At 45.8% G+C, this 19,673-nt stretch overlaps 1 protein-coding gene across 3 annotated transcripts in view; it reads right to left on the reverse strand.

The window, feature by feature from the left end:
* Window positions 1-19,094, reverse strand: part of Cyth3 (cytohesin 3) — a 93,427-nt gene extending 74,333 nt beyond the window's left edge. For 2 of the 3 annotated variants that reach the window (XM_087577583.1, XM_087577582.1), the window contains exon 1: window positions 6,504-6,611. Coding sequence is in view for 1 of the 3 variants with exons in the window: in NM_053912.2 (NP_446364.2) it covers window positions 18,940-18,973 (34 nt within the window). In the remaining 2 variants the exon portion in view is untranslated. 3 annotated transcript variants of the gene reach the window in all.
* Between the last annotated feature and the right edge of the window lie 579 nt (window positions 19,095-19,673).

The following is a 19,673-nucleotide window of genomic DNA, read 5'->3' on the forward strand; positions in this document are numbered from 1 at the left end:
GAACGTGATAAAGGCTAAGACTGGTGAGTTTCAAGTATTCAGTGCAATATTAACCAGTCACCATGTATGCAATGGCTACCAGAAGTTACTTAGAATGCCACCATCTCCCTACTTGCCCCTCCATCACCTTTTCCTAGTCTTTCTTTCTGTGAGCTGTCTGTAACCTTGCTATCTGTCAGGGCTTCAGGGTGAACAGGGGATGAAGGTCTGGCATCCAGTGTCCTCTGCTGTGGGCATGGTGGAGTCCCGCAGAAGTACATCTTCCACAGTTCTGTTAACGATTTATCTCAGGCCCTTGTATCTATGCACTGGCCTTCAGAGTAAACCACCTTCCAGACAGCACGCTTCTGCCTCACGTGCTGCTGCCTGCGGACACTGAAAGCCACTGCTCCACGTGTAGGGATACCTACCTGAAATGCAACTGCATCTCTTCCTGTGTGGGCGGGGCAGGGTGTGTTCCCATGTGCACTGGGCTTCCCTGTCACTCTTCACCCTATTGAGTGTATGGCTGGGGTGGGGAGGGGCACCATGGCCTGTCTGTGGAAGTCAGAAGACAGCTGTCAGGGATTGGCCCTCACCTCCCACTTGCTGCGGCAGGCTCTCCCCCGTTTCTGCAGTCGGCTGGATGGAGAACGTCTGCACAGCTCTCCTGGCTCTGCCTCCCACCTCACAGGGCAGTGCTGGATTAAGGGCGCTTGCTGGCTACCACACCAGCTTTCTTACATGAGCTCCAGAAACTGAACTCAGGTTCTCAGGCTTAGGCACCAGGCACTTCTACCCACTAAGCCATGCGTCAGCCCTTGCCTCATTCTTTGGTACAAACTGATGAACCTAGAGCTTGCCTTTTCACTAGGCTGGCTAGACAACAAGTTCCCAGGACTTCTCCACCTCTCTCCAGCCCCTAGTCCTGGAGATGCAGACGCCTGTCCAGCTTTAATTTAGGTTCTGGGGATCAAATTCAAAGCATCCTGTTCGTACAGCAAGCACTTTAACAACTCAAACCAATCCGCTCCCCTCACAGGAGATGCTGGGGGCTGGGTCTACAGCTTGCATGATCCCAGGGCGCTGAACCCTGCCACAACACAAATGACCCTGACAGGGGAAAGGAGTCAGGCACCAAGGCCCTGTGGTGTACAACCACACTCACATGAAATGAGTTAGATAAGCAGTAGCCAGGTGGAAAGACTGGAGATAAGGACAGGCCTCTGAGGTGATAAAAATGGGACGGTGGGGATAGTGCACCGTCTTTAAAAATTGAGACAAGTAGGGGTTGGGGATTTAGCTCAGCGGTAGAGTGCTTGCCTAGCAAGCGCAAGGCCCTGGGTTCAGTCCCCAGCTCCGAGAAAAAAAAAAAAAAAATTGAGACAAGTGTCTCATATAACCAGGCTAGTCCTGACCTCTGAGTACTTACACTCCTCATCTTCCTACCTCCACCCCCATACCCTACCCCAGCCCTCCCACACTGGGATTACAGATCTCAGCAGCACATCCAGTCGATGCAGCACTGGGAATAGAATGCTGATTCATTCGTGCTACGCACTGAGCTACATCCAAGCCCTCAATTGCAAACTTTAAAAGGCTGGCATTTACAGGCGGGGGATTGTACCTAGCAAATGCAAGGCCAGGCCCTGGGTCAATCCTAACACTGTGTCCCCCACCAAATGTTACTGTTATGACATGAATTTTAGTGCTTTAAAAAAAAATAGGCATTTTATTGCCAAAGAAACTAAAAGGTTACAATCCTGATTCCTGTTAGCTTTTAAGATATAAAACTAACAGATCTTTGATGATATAGAAAACAAAACAAAACCCCAGCAAGACAACCATTTATAAATAAGCGAGCTATCAGACTACTCTAATTTAAACAAATAAAAGGTAGGGAGCACTGGTGAGCCAGCAAGTGGGAGGCATGCAGGAGGCGTCTCCCTTGTGAAGCTGCTCCTCTCAGTGGAGGCAGAAAACCAACTTAGGAAGACCAAGGAGACAGGGCCACCGTACTGTAAAGTAGATAAGAAGGCTTGGAAATCTTGCCAGTGCTGGCACAGACCCAGCAACACTGTCATTAAGAGTCATAAGAAGAGACTCTGGTCCCTTAAATTTGTCCAGCAGTGCTAGCTAGCCCATTATACCCGCAAAAGCACTGCCAGAGCTTTTCTATAAGTCTAAAGAGCCTTTAGACAGTGGACATTTCTGTGCTAATGTGTATGTACTGCTAATGCCCTGAGCCACAGACACATAGATCCAAAAATAGTACATGGGGGTTTTCAAGGAAACCTGCCTATAAAATCAAATCTAAGAAGACTAAGAAGGCTTCCACAGACCGCATGATTGCTTCACAGGCAGCACTGGTCTCAAATAGCCCCCAAACAGGATGTCTGGCTACAATTAGAAGAAATATGAGAAATGTGACTCCCACACACACACAAAAGAAAAACAACATGTACGAGATGCACAAGTGTGTGAAAGCCACTAGCCTTCCAATCAGTCCACTAATCACAAAACTATTTCCCTTCAGTTACAGGGTGAGAATATATAGGTTGGTTCTTAAAAGATGCCCAGATCCAACGACTTTCTAGTAGACAGACTTAAACAGATGCCAATTAAAATTCTCATTGAACTGCTGATTCCGAACTTAATAGCTTGATGGTAAATGCACACATAGGAATATTCCAGGAAAAAAAATGAAAGCGAACCTGGCTTTCTTTAGCGGAGTGGTGCTGGCTCTAACCCACCGTCACCCCATAGCGTGTTTTGAAGAATTCTCACTCTGTTTTGCATGAGGCGCAGTTGGGTCCTCTGGGTTCTCACATGTTACTATTTTCTGCCTCCCACTGAAAATGTGTCAGCCTCACGTACACTCTCTGGTTCCATGGTGTGTGCATAATATTAAAAGGGAAAAAAACTAAAACGCCTACTAGACTAGTCACAAACAGAATTAATACTTCAGAATGGAATTTAAATCAGCCTCTGAACAGGAGACTCCTAGATCCTGTTGCTATTTCTTGAATGCTTTCATACGGTGTCATTTTTTTCCCACCCTGCCCTTTTCCTTTATTGAATTTTCATACAATGAGTTTGCTATGGCCATCACCGGATGTAAGAACAACAACAAAAAGTTACAGCTGGATCCTGTATTGGCTTCAGCTGCAGCTACAGTTGAGTTCTTTTTTAAAGGCCGTGGAAAGGCACCAAGGGAGGGAAAAAAGACTTTCCACAGAGAGTTCAAGTTTGCTTATATCCCAGGACACAATGTCGAAGAATCTCTTTTATGTTATAGAACTACAGCTTGTCTAAGTTCCCTTCACTGTAAAACCCTGGCCAAATATTCAAATAAAATCTTCACTATATTAAACCAGACCAGTAACCACCTGCATATAGGTACGAGTCTAACAAGCCAGTGGGCCAGCCAGTTCAAAGTTCATCCACACACCCAGGCCACTGGCATCTGAGCTATCTGGTCACTTCTTCTGGTGACTAACTTAGGCCACATTTACCAAAAACCACAAAAAATGAATACAACTTTGACCCTGAATTTATACGATGATTTTAACATATCTGTAATGACAGTGGCATTATGAAGAAACTAAGCAGAGTATATCTCTGGCTCATATGGGCAATCTAGTCTACAGTACACAAAGAACAGGAGGCAGTGCGACCATACTCATCAAGAAAGAGGGGAACTGAAAGACTATATGACAGAAATCTTAATCAGACTTAACATGTAAAAAAAATAAACAGCCAGGCTGGAAGGATGGGTGGCTCAGCAGCTAAGAGCACTGGCTTCCTCTTCCAGGGGACCCAGGTTAGAGTCCCAGCACCCACATGGCAACTCACACATATACCATATAGCTTGTCTGCACATACATACACACACATATACCATTTAAATTATAGAAAGAGGAAGAAAATTAACAAAGTGTCAGCAATTCGGATGAAGAACATTAACAAATGGAACTTGACTGAACTGCTGACTCTGACCTTAACGGCTCAATGATAAATGTTAGGACTATATGTTGTAGCCTTCTTTTAAAACATGTATACTTAAAGACATGCAAAGTACAGCTTGGAGAGAAATTACATTGCCAGTCATGTTTTTCCTGCACCCCCAAAACAGAAGCTACTCCAGCTCACTCTTGTTCGCCCCGTGAAGCGGGTCAGGCAAGGGGCTTATTAATACAACGAGGGCTGGTAGACCTGTCCACTATTTGAGGATTTCACCTAGAGTTCTAAACCTTTTACTTCACAGATGAGAAATTTAAAGCTCAAGGAAAGTAACTTACACAAATGAAATAGAAACAATATATATGTTGATGCCAAGTGCAACTAGCAGGGTCAGCATGCCCACATACATGTCTATGCATGTAAGAACACAAAGTACAGACAAGGATTCGGAAGTCTCAGACTTCACAGCCGACACTTCTGCCATGAAGGAGAGGACTGATTTATTGTCAGTGCCTGACCTAGAATATAGGAAATGGGTAAAACTGTTAAGTCACAGACAACGGGACGTGTCTTAGGGAGGAATGGCTGCACGGCTATCTCCAGCGGTACAATTCCAATCATGTCAGCCAGGAAGATGAGAGCTGGTATCGGAAAAGGCTCAAGTGCTGTGGCAATCCTACAGTTCCAGACGCCAGTTAACTCATGGAAGTCACTATCTCTACATGGACGAAGAGGAAAGGCACATTTCAAACATTAACAACTAAGAACATCAAGTTCAGAGGTTGGGGATTTAGCTCAGTGGTAGAGTGCTTGCCTAGGAAGCGCAAGGCCCTGGGTTCAGTCCCCAGCTCCGGAAAAAAAAAAAAAAAAAAAGAACATCAAGTTCAATCCACACAGAATAGAAGCCAGCCTCTCTGGCTTGTATGTGACAGTGTGCCCAGGTCAGTGTGGCAGCTCGAGCCTGCCAGCCTTCTTCTCTTTTATCAGCGACAGGTGGGCGCCCTACCAGCAACACTTACAATTCTCTGGTTATGGAAAAGACACACCTGTAAAAACCCGTTCCTGTATCTTCCATCACTAATCCACTAAAAGCAACACAAAAAACAGCCACCCCAAACGCCTGAAACTGGAGCGCTCTGGAGGACATGTTCTGCTAATGCAGCAGCTCTGAGAGCACATGAGTTCTCAACCTCTGGGCTGCCTGCACCGTGCTTCACTATGGCTGTGCTGAGGAAGGAGCCCCGAGCCTCACACTGTGAGCTACTAAGTCTGCTTGACCAGACTGAATTCTTTTCTGCCCTATCAAAACCTTTTATAAGTAAATCCGGAAAGCCAAATAAATACAAGTTTTTGATGTGGTATTCCATGAAACCTCTTCTAAAATAAATGATCTCCACCCCTCTTCAGATGCAAGACCAAAATAATTCATAAAAATTGACAGGAAGACAGCAAGCGCAATCATCCTCAACCGTGAAGGAGAGAGGTAGAGGCGATGTCCAGGTTAGCAGAGCCTTAAAATCTAAACACCAAATGCCAAAGCATTAATGTGGCAGGATCCCGGGGGAAAGAGCTTATGTTCTTTCCAGATTTAAAAAGAAAATTAGTCATGTTCTGCATGTCCAACCACATTACTAAGGCACTTTATGGAACAGAACTTCTAGCCCAGCAGCCAAGTGAGGGCGGGACACATATGTCCACTTTGACTCTGCTCCCCTTAACGGTTGTCATCAGGAGTGAAGGCCATGGGATAAAGTCTGGAGACCAAGAGGCAGAGCAGACTGAAGGGAAGGAGGGAAGGAAGTACGAGCCTTCCACTACCCCTGGGACTAGTGTAGAGCCCAGCCCTATCTCAGATGAAAGAAACTACACAGAGCCAGCCTTTACAAAAGAAGAACACGGAGCTTTCGATCATGTCGCTCTGGGAAGTACAGACAGCCTCTGATTCCTGAGAAAAGGCAGAGCTGTAGAGGCTTGTCCTACATGAAGATTCTCTCTCTCTATGGTGGTGAAAGGCATCCTTTTCTTCTCAAATCATTCATGCTCTCTCTCAACAATGCAGTCTGTATTGAATTAGAGTCTGCAATCACTCAGCCTCCCACACGTGGATATACAGCCTTGTCATGTGAGCAGGCCAAACATCTAAAAGACGCTACGATCCTCTATTTTCCCATACTCTAACACAAACAAAAATGAATTCATTTGTCTGATCTCTTCTCAACTCAGAAAGATTTTAATCTAATTAGTGAAATTTGGCAAAGGGCATTCTTGATCAGTTTCCTTTATTTCCCTTCTGCTGAGAACTAAAAGAGAGTCCTGTCTTCTAACAGAATGCTATGTTGTCAATGCCTGCACCACTATTCCTCACTGAATTAAAAAACAATTATGCTTGACAGAACAGTAATCATAGATGTCTGCCAAATGCAGTTATAAATATATCCTAAGCATACAAAAACATAATTTTGTTTATATATTTTTTGTAGAACAAAGTGTTAATCTCACAAAGAAAATATAACCTACCTCAGTTTTAAGAAAGAAAAGTACATAATGATTAATATACTTACAGAAAAGGAAAATGCTTTTCTCTCTGCTCTCTACAGCAATGTGATCTTTGCTGAGTGAGAGAGAAGGAAACTTCCCTGCTGCCCTACTGCCTCAGGCCAGTCACCTCTGACTCTAAGAGACACCGCCTCTCTCTTCCTGGCCATTCCAATAAGGAATTTATTGCCCCGTGTGACAGGAAGTGCAGAGACAGCAAGGCTACCAGGGAATTAATCCAGCAAAGTCATCATCTGTAAGAGTGTGGCCTTCGAACTCACCTGGCATAAAGGATACCATGCCTGTAAACTGGCTGGCCATCAAAGCTCAACGACGCCCAGTGAATAGAAAGAACCGTATCCCCCCAGGCGGTTATTTAAAGTGGGAAATTCCCTCCAAGAAACCCCTCTACTAACGCTGACCCGCCTCCCTGGGATTGGTGATAAGCAGAAAGGCTAGACTATCAGACTCTGTGGTGTGCTGATGGGGAGATACCTTCTGCACAACTCCTGGTTCTAAGCACGAGGAAGAAAACAGGGTGGACTTGTGACAGGAGGGCAGACACAGCAATGAAGACAAGATCCCCAGAAGCAGGGCACGGAGGAGGGACAGGCTGCTCAATCCTTCTCTCCTGCTCCCCTCCCACCAATACCTAGGTCCCGGTTTTATGGCTTCAAATCACAGTATCCCTGAGGTGCTGCTTTACAGAGAAGAAAGGATTACTTAATTCCATCAGCCACCCTATTTAACTCGACTCTAGAAGTAACTGAATAGCTGCAGCTTTAGTGAACCCTCATATTATCAAACTGTGGTTGTAAACCTCCAGAATGTGAAATGATAAATGCAACCCAGATGTTCACTAAAAAAAAGAAAGAAAACAAGACTGTGTTTACTTCATAGCAACCAAATAGGCCAGCCCATTTCCTCCTTCCGAGAATCCTCAGGGGACCGCAAGCGCCACTCCAAGAGCATGTGTTTCATATGCATCTGTCCGCAGAAATAGGAAATGCCGCTGTCCAAAGTAAACGGGGAATATTATATGTTCCCATGAAAGTGAATTTAAGACTGCAGTAAGACTGTTTTCTCCAAGTTGCCAAACATCTGGATGAAAACAGGGGGGAGGGAAGTTAGTAATTACCTTTCAGCCATCATCAAAACGCTTAGTTTTATAGCACATTTCTGAGTTTATTTATCAATTACATAAGTATGTTTGTCTGCTGGGAGCTTAGTGCAGGAGCTTTATCAGCCCCTATTTGAACAGTGCTCCCGGTGACGGACTAGAACTGAGACAGCCCAGAAAGTCAATTTGCTCTGTGAAAGTAAATTACAGAATCATCTTGGCCAACTAAGTTGACTTGAGTGTGTCTCTTCTAATATTTACTCAGGGCTGAAAGACATTTATCTGAAATAAAAGCTTACTGGATAGAGTATGCAACATTTCTGAATCCCCTGAGTCTGTCTTATCATGCCATTTGAGAGCCAGACGTCAACTATAAAGTTTATGAGCACAGTTCATTTCAGAAGTCTGATGGAGACAAGAGGCATTTTCCACCCTTACTTAAATCATTTACTGTTTTCCCAAAAAGTCAAAATATTTTATGTATCTTCAGTAGATTTTAGGCTAGGTTGATAAAAATCTACTTTCAAAATGTTTAAAGAGCTGGAGAAATGGCTCAGTAGTTAAGTACACTTACTGCTTTTGCAAAGGACCAAAGTTCAGTTCCCAATATGTATTGGTGGCTCACAACTGCCTTTTAACTCTAACTCCTGGAGAGCAAAATCCTCTCTTGGCCTACACACGCACGCGCACACACACACACACACACACACACACACACACAATTTTAATTTAAAAGAAAATCCCTACTAGATGTGGTGATATATTCCCAGAACTCCAGAGGCAGAAGCAGGCTCTATAACTTTGAGGCCAACCTGGTCTGCATAGCAAGTTTGACGCAAAACAAGAATATATAGTTCAGAACTGTCCCAAAAAAGCAGGGGGAAAAAAACCAAAGTTTTCTACTTAAAAATTGTCCTGTATTATCACAGTCCTGTATTAGAAACTGACAAACCCACTTCCTTCAAACCCTTCCATCAGTTTCTTTAAGCTCATCAACGTCTTTCCAAAGGACGGCTCCGGTCCTGCTGCCACACCCACATTTTCAGCATAAGCAATCACTTTTGCTCCCCACACAAACTCATTACTTCAGAAACATGTCTCTCTCTCTCTCTCTCACACACACTCACAAACATGAACACATGCACATGCACACACACACATGTGCGCACACACACACACATGAACACACTCACAAACATGAACACATGCACGTGCACACACACACACTCACAAACATGAACACATGCACGTGCACACACACGCATGTGCGCACACACACACTCACAAACATGAACACATGCACGTGCACACACACACTCACACACACACAAACATGAACACATGCACGTGCACACACACGCACGTGCACACACACACTCACAAACATGAATACATGCACGTGCACACACACACACACTCACAAACATGAATACATGCACGTGTACACACACGCACGTGCACACACACACTCACAAACATGAATACATGCACGTGCACACACACGCACACACACACATACACACACTCACAAACATGAATACATGCACGTGCACACACACACGTGCACACACACACACATACACACACTCACAAACATGAATACATGCACGTGCACACACACACGTGCACACACACACATGAACACACACTCACAAACATGAATACATGCACGTGCACACACACACATGTGCGCGCACACACACACACTCACAAACATGAATACATGCACGTGCACACACACACATGTGCACACACACACATGCACACACACATACACACACTCACAAACATGAATACATGCACGTGCACACACACACACGTGCACACACACACACACACACATGAACACACACACAGAGTTTTAAATAATGAAGAGCACAGAAACTCGTCTCAGACAGACACACATGACAACACAGAAGACACGCCCAACTACAAGTAATCAGAGTCCCAGAAGAAGGATCAATGAAGAGACAATGACGGAGAATTCTGCACATCTCATTTAAGATCAAGCCTTAACACAGCCCTACCACAGAGAAAATCAGCAGCATTGACTCATCCTAAGCAGGAGAGATTAGAGGGAAGCCCCCTCTGGGCCCCGCAGGGCTGAAGGCAAACAAGAAGCCAGCGGAAGGTGAGCTGTGGGCTGTGAGCTGTGGAGGGAGCCGTACTAGCTTCAGAGGAGCAGCAAGACAGACTGACGTCTCCAGAGGCAGTGGCAGCCCATGCACAGTAATGGATGGAAGAGCCCCTTCCCTTGGAGTAAACTAGGTAACCTACACTTGTACACTCAGTAAAAGTAGTCTTTGAAGGTGGAATAGGCACACACATTTTTGGCAAAACAAACATGAACCCTCTCTTTGCTCTCCATGCCTACTCACAGAAGCTAAAAAACAAAAATCACTTTCCAACTGCAAGGTTCCTGCACTGCTAACCCTCCAAACTGTCAGTGTGTCCATTTGAGCCTTCGGAACCCCCTTTTTCCTGCTAAAAAAGCAACGAGAGTTACAGCTGTGGGGCTGGAGTGGCGGCTGGAAGGTTGGGAGCACTACCTTCTTCCATAGGTCCTGAATTCACTTCCCTGCACTCACACAGTGGCTCACGATGTCTACAACGGAACCCAACACCCTCTTGTAGTGTGCAGACGTAGGTCCAGATAAAACACACCATATTGCGAAAGAAAAAGGGTGCTCCAATGTATCTTACTCCTGAGAGGAGTAGACATTAAGGTAAGAGCTGGAGCATGAATTCGGATTAAAATGCTGGGGCTGCTGGGAAATCAGAGTAGTACTCACCAGATCCTAATGAGACGGCAATCTGCTGGAAATCTAGGAAAACCGAGAGAGAGGAAAACCATAACTGCTGGCTGTGATGCCAACACAGACCCAGAAACAAGAGTCAGAAAGCCTCACACATTTATGAAGAGACACGAGCCTGCCAAGCTCATCTCAGCATTGTCTGTAACCACATCCATAGAAAATCAGCATGTCAGAGCTCAAAACAGGACAAAGACAGACAGAATGTGAGGCAGGTAAAAGAGGCAAACAAAGTCTCTACCATCACCTGGGTCATCTTACGTTTGTGTGCAAGCGTCCAAGCAGCCATACAGTCAACACTAGCTTCACCATTAAAAAGGAGACTCACATACATATACACACCTCTGTCATAGCAAGAAAACCACAGGACCTCACGACAAATCCTAATGGCTGCCTCTACTGACAGAAAAGCACAGAGAATAGAATCTGAGCTTGCGGTACAACTGTGACCGCACTGACTTGAAACTGGGAGATAGATCAACCGTGAAGGGCCTGCTGCACAAATTAAGGACCTCCAGCTGAGATCCAGGCATCCAGGAAAAGTCTAGGCAAGATCCTGCATACCTGCAGGCCTAGTGCTGGGGAATCAGAGACAGGCAAATCCCAGGAGCTCAACGGCCAACTGGTGAGCCCTGGGTTCCGTGAGCAACTTTCTCAAAAGACAATCTGAGGGGCTGGAGAGGTAGCTTGGAAGTTAAAAGCAATGGCTGTTCTTCCAAAAGGTCTGGGTTCAATTCCCAGCACTCACACAACCACCTGTAACTCCAGTCCCCTGAAGTAGTGCCCTCTACTGACCTCTGTGGGCATTGCAAGTATACACATTGAAGTAAACACAAACATGAAATAAAAATCTTTTTTGGGGGGGTTGAGTGGTAGAGCGCTTGCCTAGGAAGCGCAAGGCCCTGGGTTCGGTCCCCAGCTCCGAAAAAAAGAACCAAAAAAAAAATCATTTTTTTTTAAGGCAGAAAGCCCTTGAATAGTTCTTTTATAAAAAAAAAAAGTGTGTCTATATGTATGCTATGAGAAACGCAAGTCATTAATCTTTGGCTTCTACATACACAGACATACATTTGCACATATAGACCATATCAAAATAAGTAAATAATTTTACTGAGGCCTAGTGTACACGGATGCACAGAGCTTTATTTTAGATCTTAATGGCACAACAGCAGATAATATCTCTTCATGCATACAACCTACATTCTTTTAAATTATTTTATTTTATTGAGACAGAATCTCGATATGTAGCCCTGTTTTCACAGAGCCCTTCCTGCCTCTAACCGCCAAGTGCTCAGATTAAAGGCATAGGCCAAAATGCCTGGCTACAACTTACATTCTATGAGAGAAGTCGACTATAAACAAACACACAACGGGCAGGGGTGCTGTACGGAGAATTGGAACTAGAAGAAGAAACTGAGAGTGGAGAAAAGGGGAAGACTGACATTGGGTGATGCCTGAGGGAGGGCACTGTGCTAAGGAAACAATGCAGTCACAAAATGCTGAATGAAATCAGGAAGGTACCAGGTGCAGCCAGCAGGAAAGGCCTGGGGGTAGCTGAGCAAAGGTCCTGAGGCAGGGGTTACCCGCAAAGACACCAGGAAGTGTCTAGTGAAACAGAGGGTAGTTGGAAATGTTGGGCCAGCAAGAGCTGGGGCTGGGGAGAGAGATGAGCAGCTGCTAAGAACGCTAGCCGCTTTTGCAGAAGACCGGAGTTCAGGTCCCAGCACCTAGTTAGAAAGCTCATAACCGGGGTTGGGGATTTAGCTCAGTGGTAGAGCGCTTGCCTAGTGAGCAAGGCCCTGGGTTCCTTCCCCAGCTCCCGGGGGGGGGGGGGGTCACAACCACCTATTAACTCCACTTCCCAGGGAGGTCTCTTCTGACCTCTATAGATATACAGGCAGGCGGGCAGGCAGGTGGACGCACATGCACACACCACAAATTAAAAAAAAAAAAAAATCTTAAAAAAAAAAAAAAAAAGATGGGTTAGGGCTAGAGATGGCTCAGTGGCTAAGAGCACTGACTGCTCTTCCAGAGGTCCTGAGTTCAATTCCCAGCAATCACATGGTGGCTCACAACCATCTGTAATGGGTCTGATACCCTCTTCTGGTGTGTCTGAAGACAGTGACAGTGTACTCATATATAATAAATTAATTAATTAAAAAATAAAGAAGATAGGCTATACAGGGGCCAGATGTAGTGGCAAACACCTTTAATATTAGCACTTGGGAGACAGAGGCAAGCAGGTCCCATTGTTTTGTCTCAAAAACAAAACAAACAAAAATCCTACAGACAGGGTCAAGGAGAACAAAAGGGTTCTTTATTAGCATATATTAAAGTACATAAATTAGTGCATATACTAATATGCATTGTATATGCTGATTTTATATATTATATATTTTACACATACACTAATTTTTCTACTGTAATAGATGCTGGGATACTATAGTGTAAACAGGATGAGGAGGAGCTGGGTGGGGAGGGTGTTTGAAGGCTAAGGCGGAGACGTGAAAGATAGCATCGTATATTGGCTGGAGTAACCAGGAGGAGGACACTGCTGCACACTGAGATGAGGGACTTAAGTACAATAGTACCTAGAGTCACACCGCATGCTGTCAAGAGCTGGCTACTAATTATATATGGTATGTGACAGTTTGTCTGTCTGTTCTGAATCTGGGTCACTCTACAGACCAGGCTGGCCTGGAACTCACAGATGTCTGCCTGCCTCTGCCTCCACTGCACACAGTTTTTATGGAGACAAGTGGTAGTCCTTTAGCCCTTTTACCACTGCTTCCCTGATCCAGCAGCTGGAATTAACTGTCGCCTGAACCATGGCAACCTCCTCATGGTTGTGCCCACACCCTGTGCTCTTCCTCCAACCCATTCTTCACTCAGACTGTGACTCTGGGAGGCAGAGGCAGGTGGATCTCTGTGACTTCCAGGCTACAGAGAGAGCTGCAGGACAGCCAGGGATGCAGAGAAACCCTGTCTTAGAGAAAAGTAAAGTGAAATAAGAATACAGACTCAAACAAGCACACAGGTAAAAGTTAGTCATGGCTCCACCACCTACTAGCAGTGACGTTTGAAACAAAGTACTTAGCTTCCCCTCTCCCTCCATTTTTGTCTGAAGCTAGTAATACTTGGCAGTGTAGTCAATCAAGATATGTAAAGCACAGGGACAGGATCTGACAAAGCATTATATAAACATTAGATAAACTTACTGAAACAGAAATCCAATGTTGTTGTCCTGTTTGAAATGGGCTTCCTGCACTGTGAGTAAAAGCCACACACTGGTCACTGCCTGGCTCAACAGCCCTATAGGCTGACTCTGAAGGAGTCCTTCCTCCAAGAGGCTGTCTAGACCAATGGCTTTCTCCCACCTATAGCACCCTTCTGGTCACCTCTTGATCTCTTTTAAGACATTTAGAATAATTTTCGATTATTTTGGAAATCTTTTAAATCTGTCTCCCCATGCAAACATAAGTTCCATGAACACAGGAAGTTTACCTGCCTTACTCATGATGACTACCCTTGTGACAAACATAGAACTACCACTTGATACAGACTATATCAGACAGACTCTGGATTATAGCTAGAGCATGCTCAATGCATACTCTAAAAGCACCTGTCCATCACAACTCTCAAAAGTAGAGGGGTTCCCAGTGTCTATAAATACAATGAATGCATTAGGGAACATACTGTATTCTATTTAATAAATATTTTATCTTATGGAAATTTCCTCAAAAAAGGAAGTTTTGAGATGTAAATCTCTTTATAAAAAGAGATGTCTTCCTTTCTCTTGTAGGGATAGGTGTATATTTTATTTTTTTGTTTTGAGAGTTTTATCTTGGGGGTATTTTGTTTTGTTTTTTTGAGACAAAGTCTTTCTACATAGTCCTGGCTGACCTGGAACTCACTATGTACATGAGACTCATAGAAATCCACCAGCCTCTATCTTCTGTACTGGGACTAAAGGTGTCCCTGACCACTCCTGGCTCTGTAGAAACAGTTTCTTGTTTTGTTTTGAGAAGGATTTGTTCTGTAACCCACACTGTCCTAGGACCCACTCTGTAGATCAAGCTGGAATTAAACTCTTTGCAAGCCCCCTGCCTCAGCCTTCAAGCACAGGGATTAGAGGCATCTGCTGTGCCTAACCAAAAAAAAAAAAAAAAAAAAGGCAGGGGGAGGGGTTTCTGACTAGAGGGATACTATTTTTCCCAGGAACTTGTTTTCTAATTTTAGCAAGGTGAGGACAGATTTATTTCAACTTTATCCAATTGCAAGAAATAAAAAGGCAGAGAATGAAACATTTCCCCCCCATTTAAATTCACCAACCTGTCTGAACAGGTGATCACTGTTCTTAGCTCCTTGTCTAACTTTGCAGAAAACGTTCATTCATCTCCCAGCACTTCTTTAGAAAGAAAGGAAGAGAGAGAAAAAAAAAGAAGCTAGCATAGAATACGTATTTTCATACTTTGCTTCTGTAATTTAGTAAAACATCATGGAGGTCTGTCTGGATCAACTCAGTGGCCTCTTCCCTCAACTCTGCAGCTTCAGTCACCATCCCCTATACTAAGAGTGTATTCTCTCAAGTTTTCTGCTAACAGACATTGAAGGCAATGAAGAATCTTTTGCTTTTATTGCCTCACGCAAATAAAAATGTATTCCCCTGTTAAATTCCTAGAGCTGCACTGTTGGATCTGAGGACTTACTGTGTGATTTTAGAAGATACCCAGCATTTCCCGTAGATATCAGGGTCTAAACAGGGTAAACAGTCATCTCTTTAAGGTTCTAAAGTTGAGGGAAATTGGCCTAGGGAATTGGTTATGCATGTGACAGAAAAACAGGAAACAGTAAGACAACCCAGAGACCAGGAGGAGCCACAAGCTCTCCCTTCTGTTGGGAGGCTAAAGGCAGAAAGCATTTCCAGAGCTTGGAGGTTAGGAAGGACAGGAGCTAGAAAAGCAGAGGCCCTGTGGCTGGGGCAGGATCCTAAATAAAGGAAGAGCAGCTGCAGAGACACGGCCTGGGGCAAGAACATTTACAGGAGAACCTGGTTTCTCCATTCTTTCAGCTTCCAAACTCCTTAGTAGCTCCCACTGGCCAGACCCAGCCTGGCAAGACCATTCACCTCATTCAAGAAGACTCATTAGAGAAGAGTCATTCCAGAGTCTTCAAAATGCACCAGCAGGACAGGGTCCCTCCCCAAGGCAAGGGCAAGAAACAGATCCAAGCTAACAGGGCCCGGAGTACATTAACCCTTCTTGAGACGGTGACTAATCTGTACTGCCGCCAGCGAAGGCTAAAATGGCCTTAACACACTGTTTTCAAACTTGAGGCTTAGCACTTGTCTGACAGGTGAAAGTTGAGATCTCAGCCAAGCTCACCTTCACGCTTACTGAGAACCCTGAAGTTCAGAGCACCTGAGCACAAACTGCCCGCATCCACCCAGATGGGAACGCATCCGGTACAAGGCAGGCCCACCCCCTCAACCTGTCCCAGTGGCACACTCAGAAACCAGGATCTCCTGACGGCGCCGAGCCAAACTAGCCAGTTACTTTCTAAGTAGAGGCCTAGTTCAAGAACTGTTCTAGAAGAACTGAACGGTACCAAGTGCCAAGGCAAGGGAAAACACCTTCACTGCACTCTGCACACAGTCCAAGGAACAATGTGTTCCTGTAATCTCGTACCCCACTCGCCCCTCCTTGTAACCGCCTTCCAGCCATTCATGCGCCATCCTTGCCTTATCGAGCACTGCAAAGAACAAATAACGAAAGCCTGGACAAGAAGTTCAGTTATAAAAACGACCATCCCTGAAGTCCTTTCTGCCTGACCAACGCACTAACCATAAAGAAAACCCTGCCAGTCACCTTCCCCTCTGCTCTAACTACTATTCGAATACATTTAGCTTTTTTTTTTTTTAATCTTCTAAGAAAGCTGAAACAGGGCTCCCAGATGCAGATTAAAGGTCTCTCCTGGGGTTGGGGATTTAGCTCAGTGGTAGAGCGCTTGCCTAGCAGGCCGCAAGGCCCTGGGTTCGGTCCCCAACTCTCGGGGAAAAAAAAAAAAAAGATGCCAAAGCACCCGTAAGTATCTTACCACAATGTGAGCAGGAAAGATTTTTTTTTGATAAGCTGAATCAATAAAAGTTAAAAAGCCGTTTTCTATCACATAGCACACTGTCTGGCATTCCAGCAGGGAAAGAAAAAAAAATCAATAAATCTCTTTGTTGTCAAATGTTCCAGGAAGGTGAATTAAATCACGCTGTATGTTTAAAATATGTGGATCTTTTATAAGCCCAGATTTTTTTTTTTTTGGTCTAAATTTGAAAGCATGTGTTCTTATTCAAAAAACCTGGGAAATATAAGAGAAAATCCATAATGACAGCAGTATTTACATTGTTTAGATCAGAATGTATAAAAGAACTGCTTGTCCTTGGTAACTTTTTAAAACTGCATGTGTGCGCAAGCTTGTTGCTGCTTGCCTGAGGAGGTCAGAAGACAACTTGTGGGCGGCAGGGCCCTCCTCCACCATGTGGCTCCTGGAGAGTGAGCTCCAGCTGTCAATTTGTAATGTCTCCCTGAAGTAACCTTACCTGGTCGCGGTTACTGTGTCTCATTTTTTAACTGTTGGCCATGACAGTGCAGTATCATTGAACTGAACATCTTTTTTTTTTTTTTAATTTTAAGAGTGTTTCTCTGGTACATTAATATATCCAGAGACATTAATGGTCCAGAGATAGCTTTAAGCCTTCCTGCTACTTTAATATTGACCTTCATTATACTTCTCAAATTCCAGGGACTGCTGAAACACATTGGCTTCTAAGTTTCCCCCACTGTATCTGCTTTTACCTTCAAATCTTTCACATGTTGACTCAACAGACTGCAGCACCTGCAAAGCCGTCCCCAATTCAGCTTCCTGGATTCCAATGTCCAATTGCCACTGTCCTGTCTTTTCTAAACTATGTCAAACTGTGATATAGGCGAAAGGCAAGGCATCCACAGGGATCCAGTGCCTCCAGCCCCGCAGCCGGTCTGTAGGAGGGTTTGCAACTGGGCTCTTTCTTTTCACAAACAAAACACCCACTCGGTGCCACTGTGCTACCCCTGGCTTTTACTATGAGAACTGAACTTGGCAAATGCCACGAGGAGTGCCAACTTCCTACCAGCCCAGCCACCCCGTTTCTTTCACAGAGAAGGAAAAAAAAAATCTGAGAAGCTCTGGAATTCTAGAAGGCACCTTGATTAACCACTTCACGGGGAAGTCTTCAATATTGCTGATTCTTACAGGCAGCTGCTCCAGCAGCCTGTAATTAAGACTTTTTTCCCCCCTAAACACTCCCTTATTACATGGGACTCTGATCATTCTGTCAGCAAAAAGGAAGATCGTTACTCAAAGTCCAGACAGCTTCAACTTGGGGTGTTTGGGTAAAAATGATGGGTACATTATTAACCCCTTGCTTTCTCAATCAAAGACCCACTCGACGAACGGGGACTCTTAATGTTTTGGGAAACCAAATTCATGAAATGATACAACAGGAATTTGTAATCCGTTGAGTAATTTGCAACCAGCACATCTGCAGGAGGACAGAATTCAAAGTCAGGCACATAGAGCCTGAGCAACACCGAGAACTGATAACCCACCTCTGGAAGGGTGTCTGCCCCTGAGAAATGATAACCACCTCAGGAAGGGTGTCTGCCACACACACCTGTCCTGGAGTCTTACAGCCTTGTTGGCTGTGGCTCCCGCTTCCCACCCTCGGCTTTAGAGAGATCCCACCTGACCCCTTTAATTTCTTAATTATATTTTCCATTTGGTGGTGTTGTGAACAAACTCAGGGCCATGCTAGACAATTATTCTATCATTCAGCTATTTGCCCCCCTCTTTATTTTTGCACCCCACCCCTTCTCTGTAGCATTTTTTTTTTCTATTTGATAAAAATGCATACTCAGACCTGGACTGGAGCTGCCTGTCCCTCATGTCCTTTAAGCCATTCCCAACGAGTACTTCTGATCTAAAACCCGGAGACGTTGTTATGACTTCCAACCTTCCTCCTCTCCCCCGGACCGATCCAACAGACCCCACCCCCGGGCCCCGAGGCGTCCAAATTGAAAACTTTCCCCTCCCCATCCACGAGCTCCCAAGCTCCAGACACCTGAGGAGAGCTGAAAAGGAGAGGGGCCCGTCCGAAACAGCTGGACTAGGGAGGGCGTGGACGCCCTTGGCAATGAGACGCTGGGAAGGTCGCCCCGCAATGTGCTCCCATCTCGGAAAGGCGACCTGGAGCTGTGCAGCGAAGACCCTGGCCTCGAACCCGCGACCCGCTACCGCGCTGGGCGACGACCCTGCGGTCTCCGACTTGTCCTCTCACCAACGCTGCGAAGCCCGCGTCCCGGCCTTACCCCGAGCACCTCCCCACGGTCGCCACCAACCCACCCGACACCCGGCCCCACATCTCAAGCCAGGGCTCTCAACAGCGCGACCCCCGGCCTCAGGGCCGCCCAGAGAGCCGGCCACACCTCCATCACTCACCGCTGCCGCCCTCACCGCCACCGCCTTCGTCCATCTTGAGGCCACTCCCAGCCAGCCGGCGAGCCCGGAGCCGGCGGGAGCGACTGGGCTGAAAGCCGGGACTAGGAGAAGTGGTCGCGGGGAGAACGGAGGAGCTCCTCAGCGTGCGCGGCCCGGGTCGCGGCCGGGCCTCCACGGAGGGCCGGGCGGAGCCTCGCTGCTCCGGCGCCGTCACGTGACATAAACCACGCCCCCCTCTGTGGGTGTGGGCGGAGACTAGACGCCTAGTGGTCCCGCCCTCCAGACTCCGCCCGGCCTTGCAGTAGCTGCAGTAGCTGCTTAGCCTAGAGACTTGGATCCTGCAGCGCTGCACCCTCCTTCGAACCTGGTGTCTGCCCCTCTAGAGCATCCTGGAGAGGAAGCCGTGTCTATCAGGAGCACGAGGACGCCCCGCTCTACAAAACCAAATGGCTATGTTGCGACTCGCAAGTGCATGGAGTAGGGGAGTGGGAAAAGATCTGGAAGGGAAGGCTGATGATGATTGGCTCAACGAAAAGAACTAACTATAAGTTTTACTGTGACCGCAGCATGCATGGGCGTCCAAACATGACATACACACAGTAATAATTGTGTGAGGAGATAGTTCTGTTGTTAAGAGCACTCTCTGCTCTTGAAGAGAGCCAGAGTTTGTTTCCAGCACTCACAGAACCCTTGTAACTACAGCTCCAAAAAGGATCGGATACTTCTGGCCTCCA

Source organism: Rattus norvegicus, chromosome 12, assembly GCF_021556685.1.
Source record: "Rattus norvegicus strain SHRSP/BbbUtx chromosome 12, alternate assembly SHRSP_T2T, whole genome shotgun sequence".
NCBI lineage: Eukaryota > Metazoa > Chordata > Mammalia > Rodentia > Muridae > Rattus > Rattus norvegicus.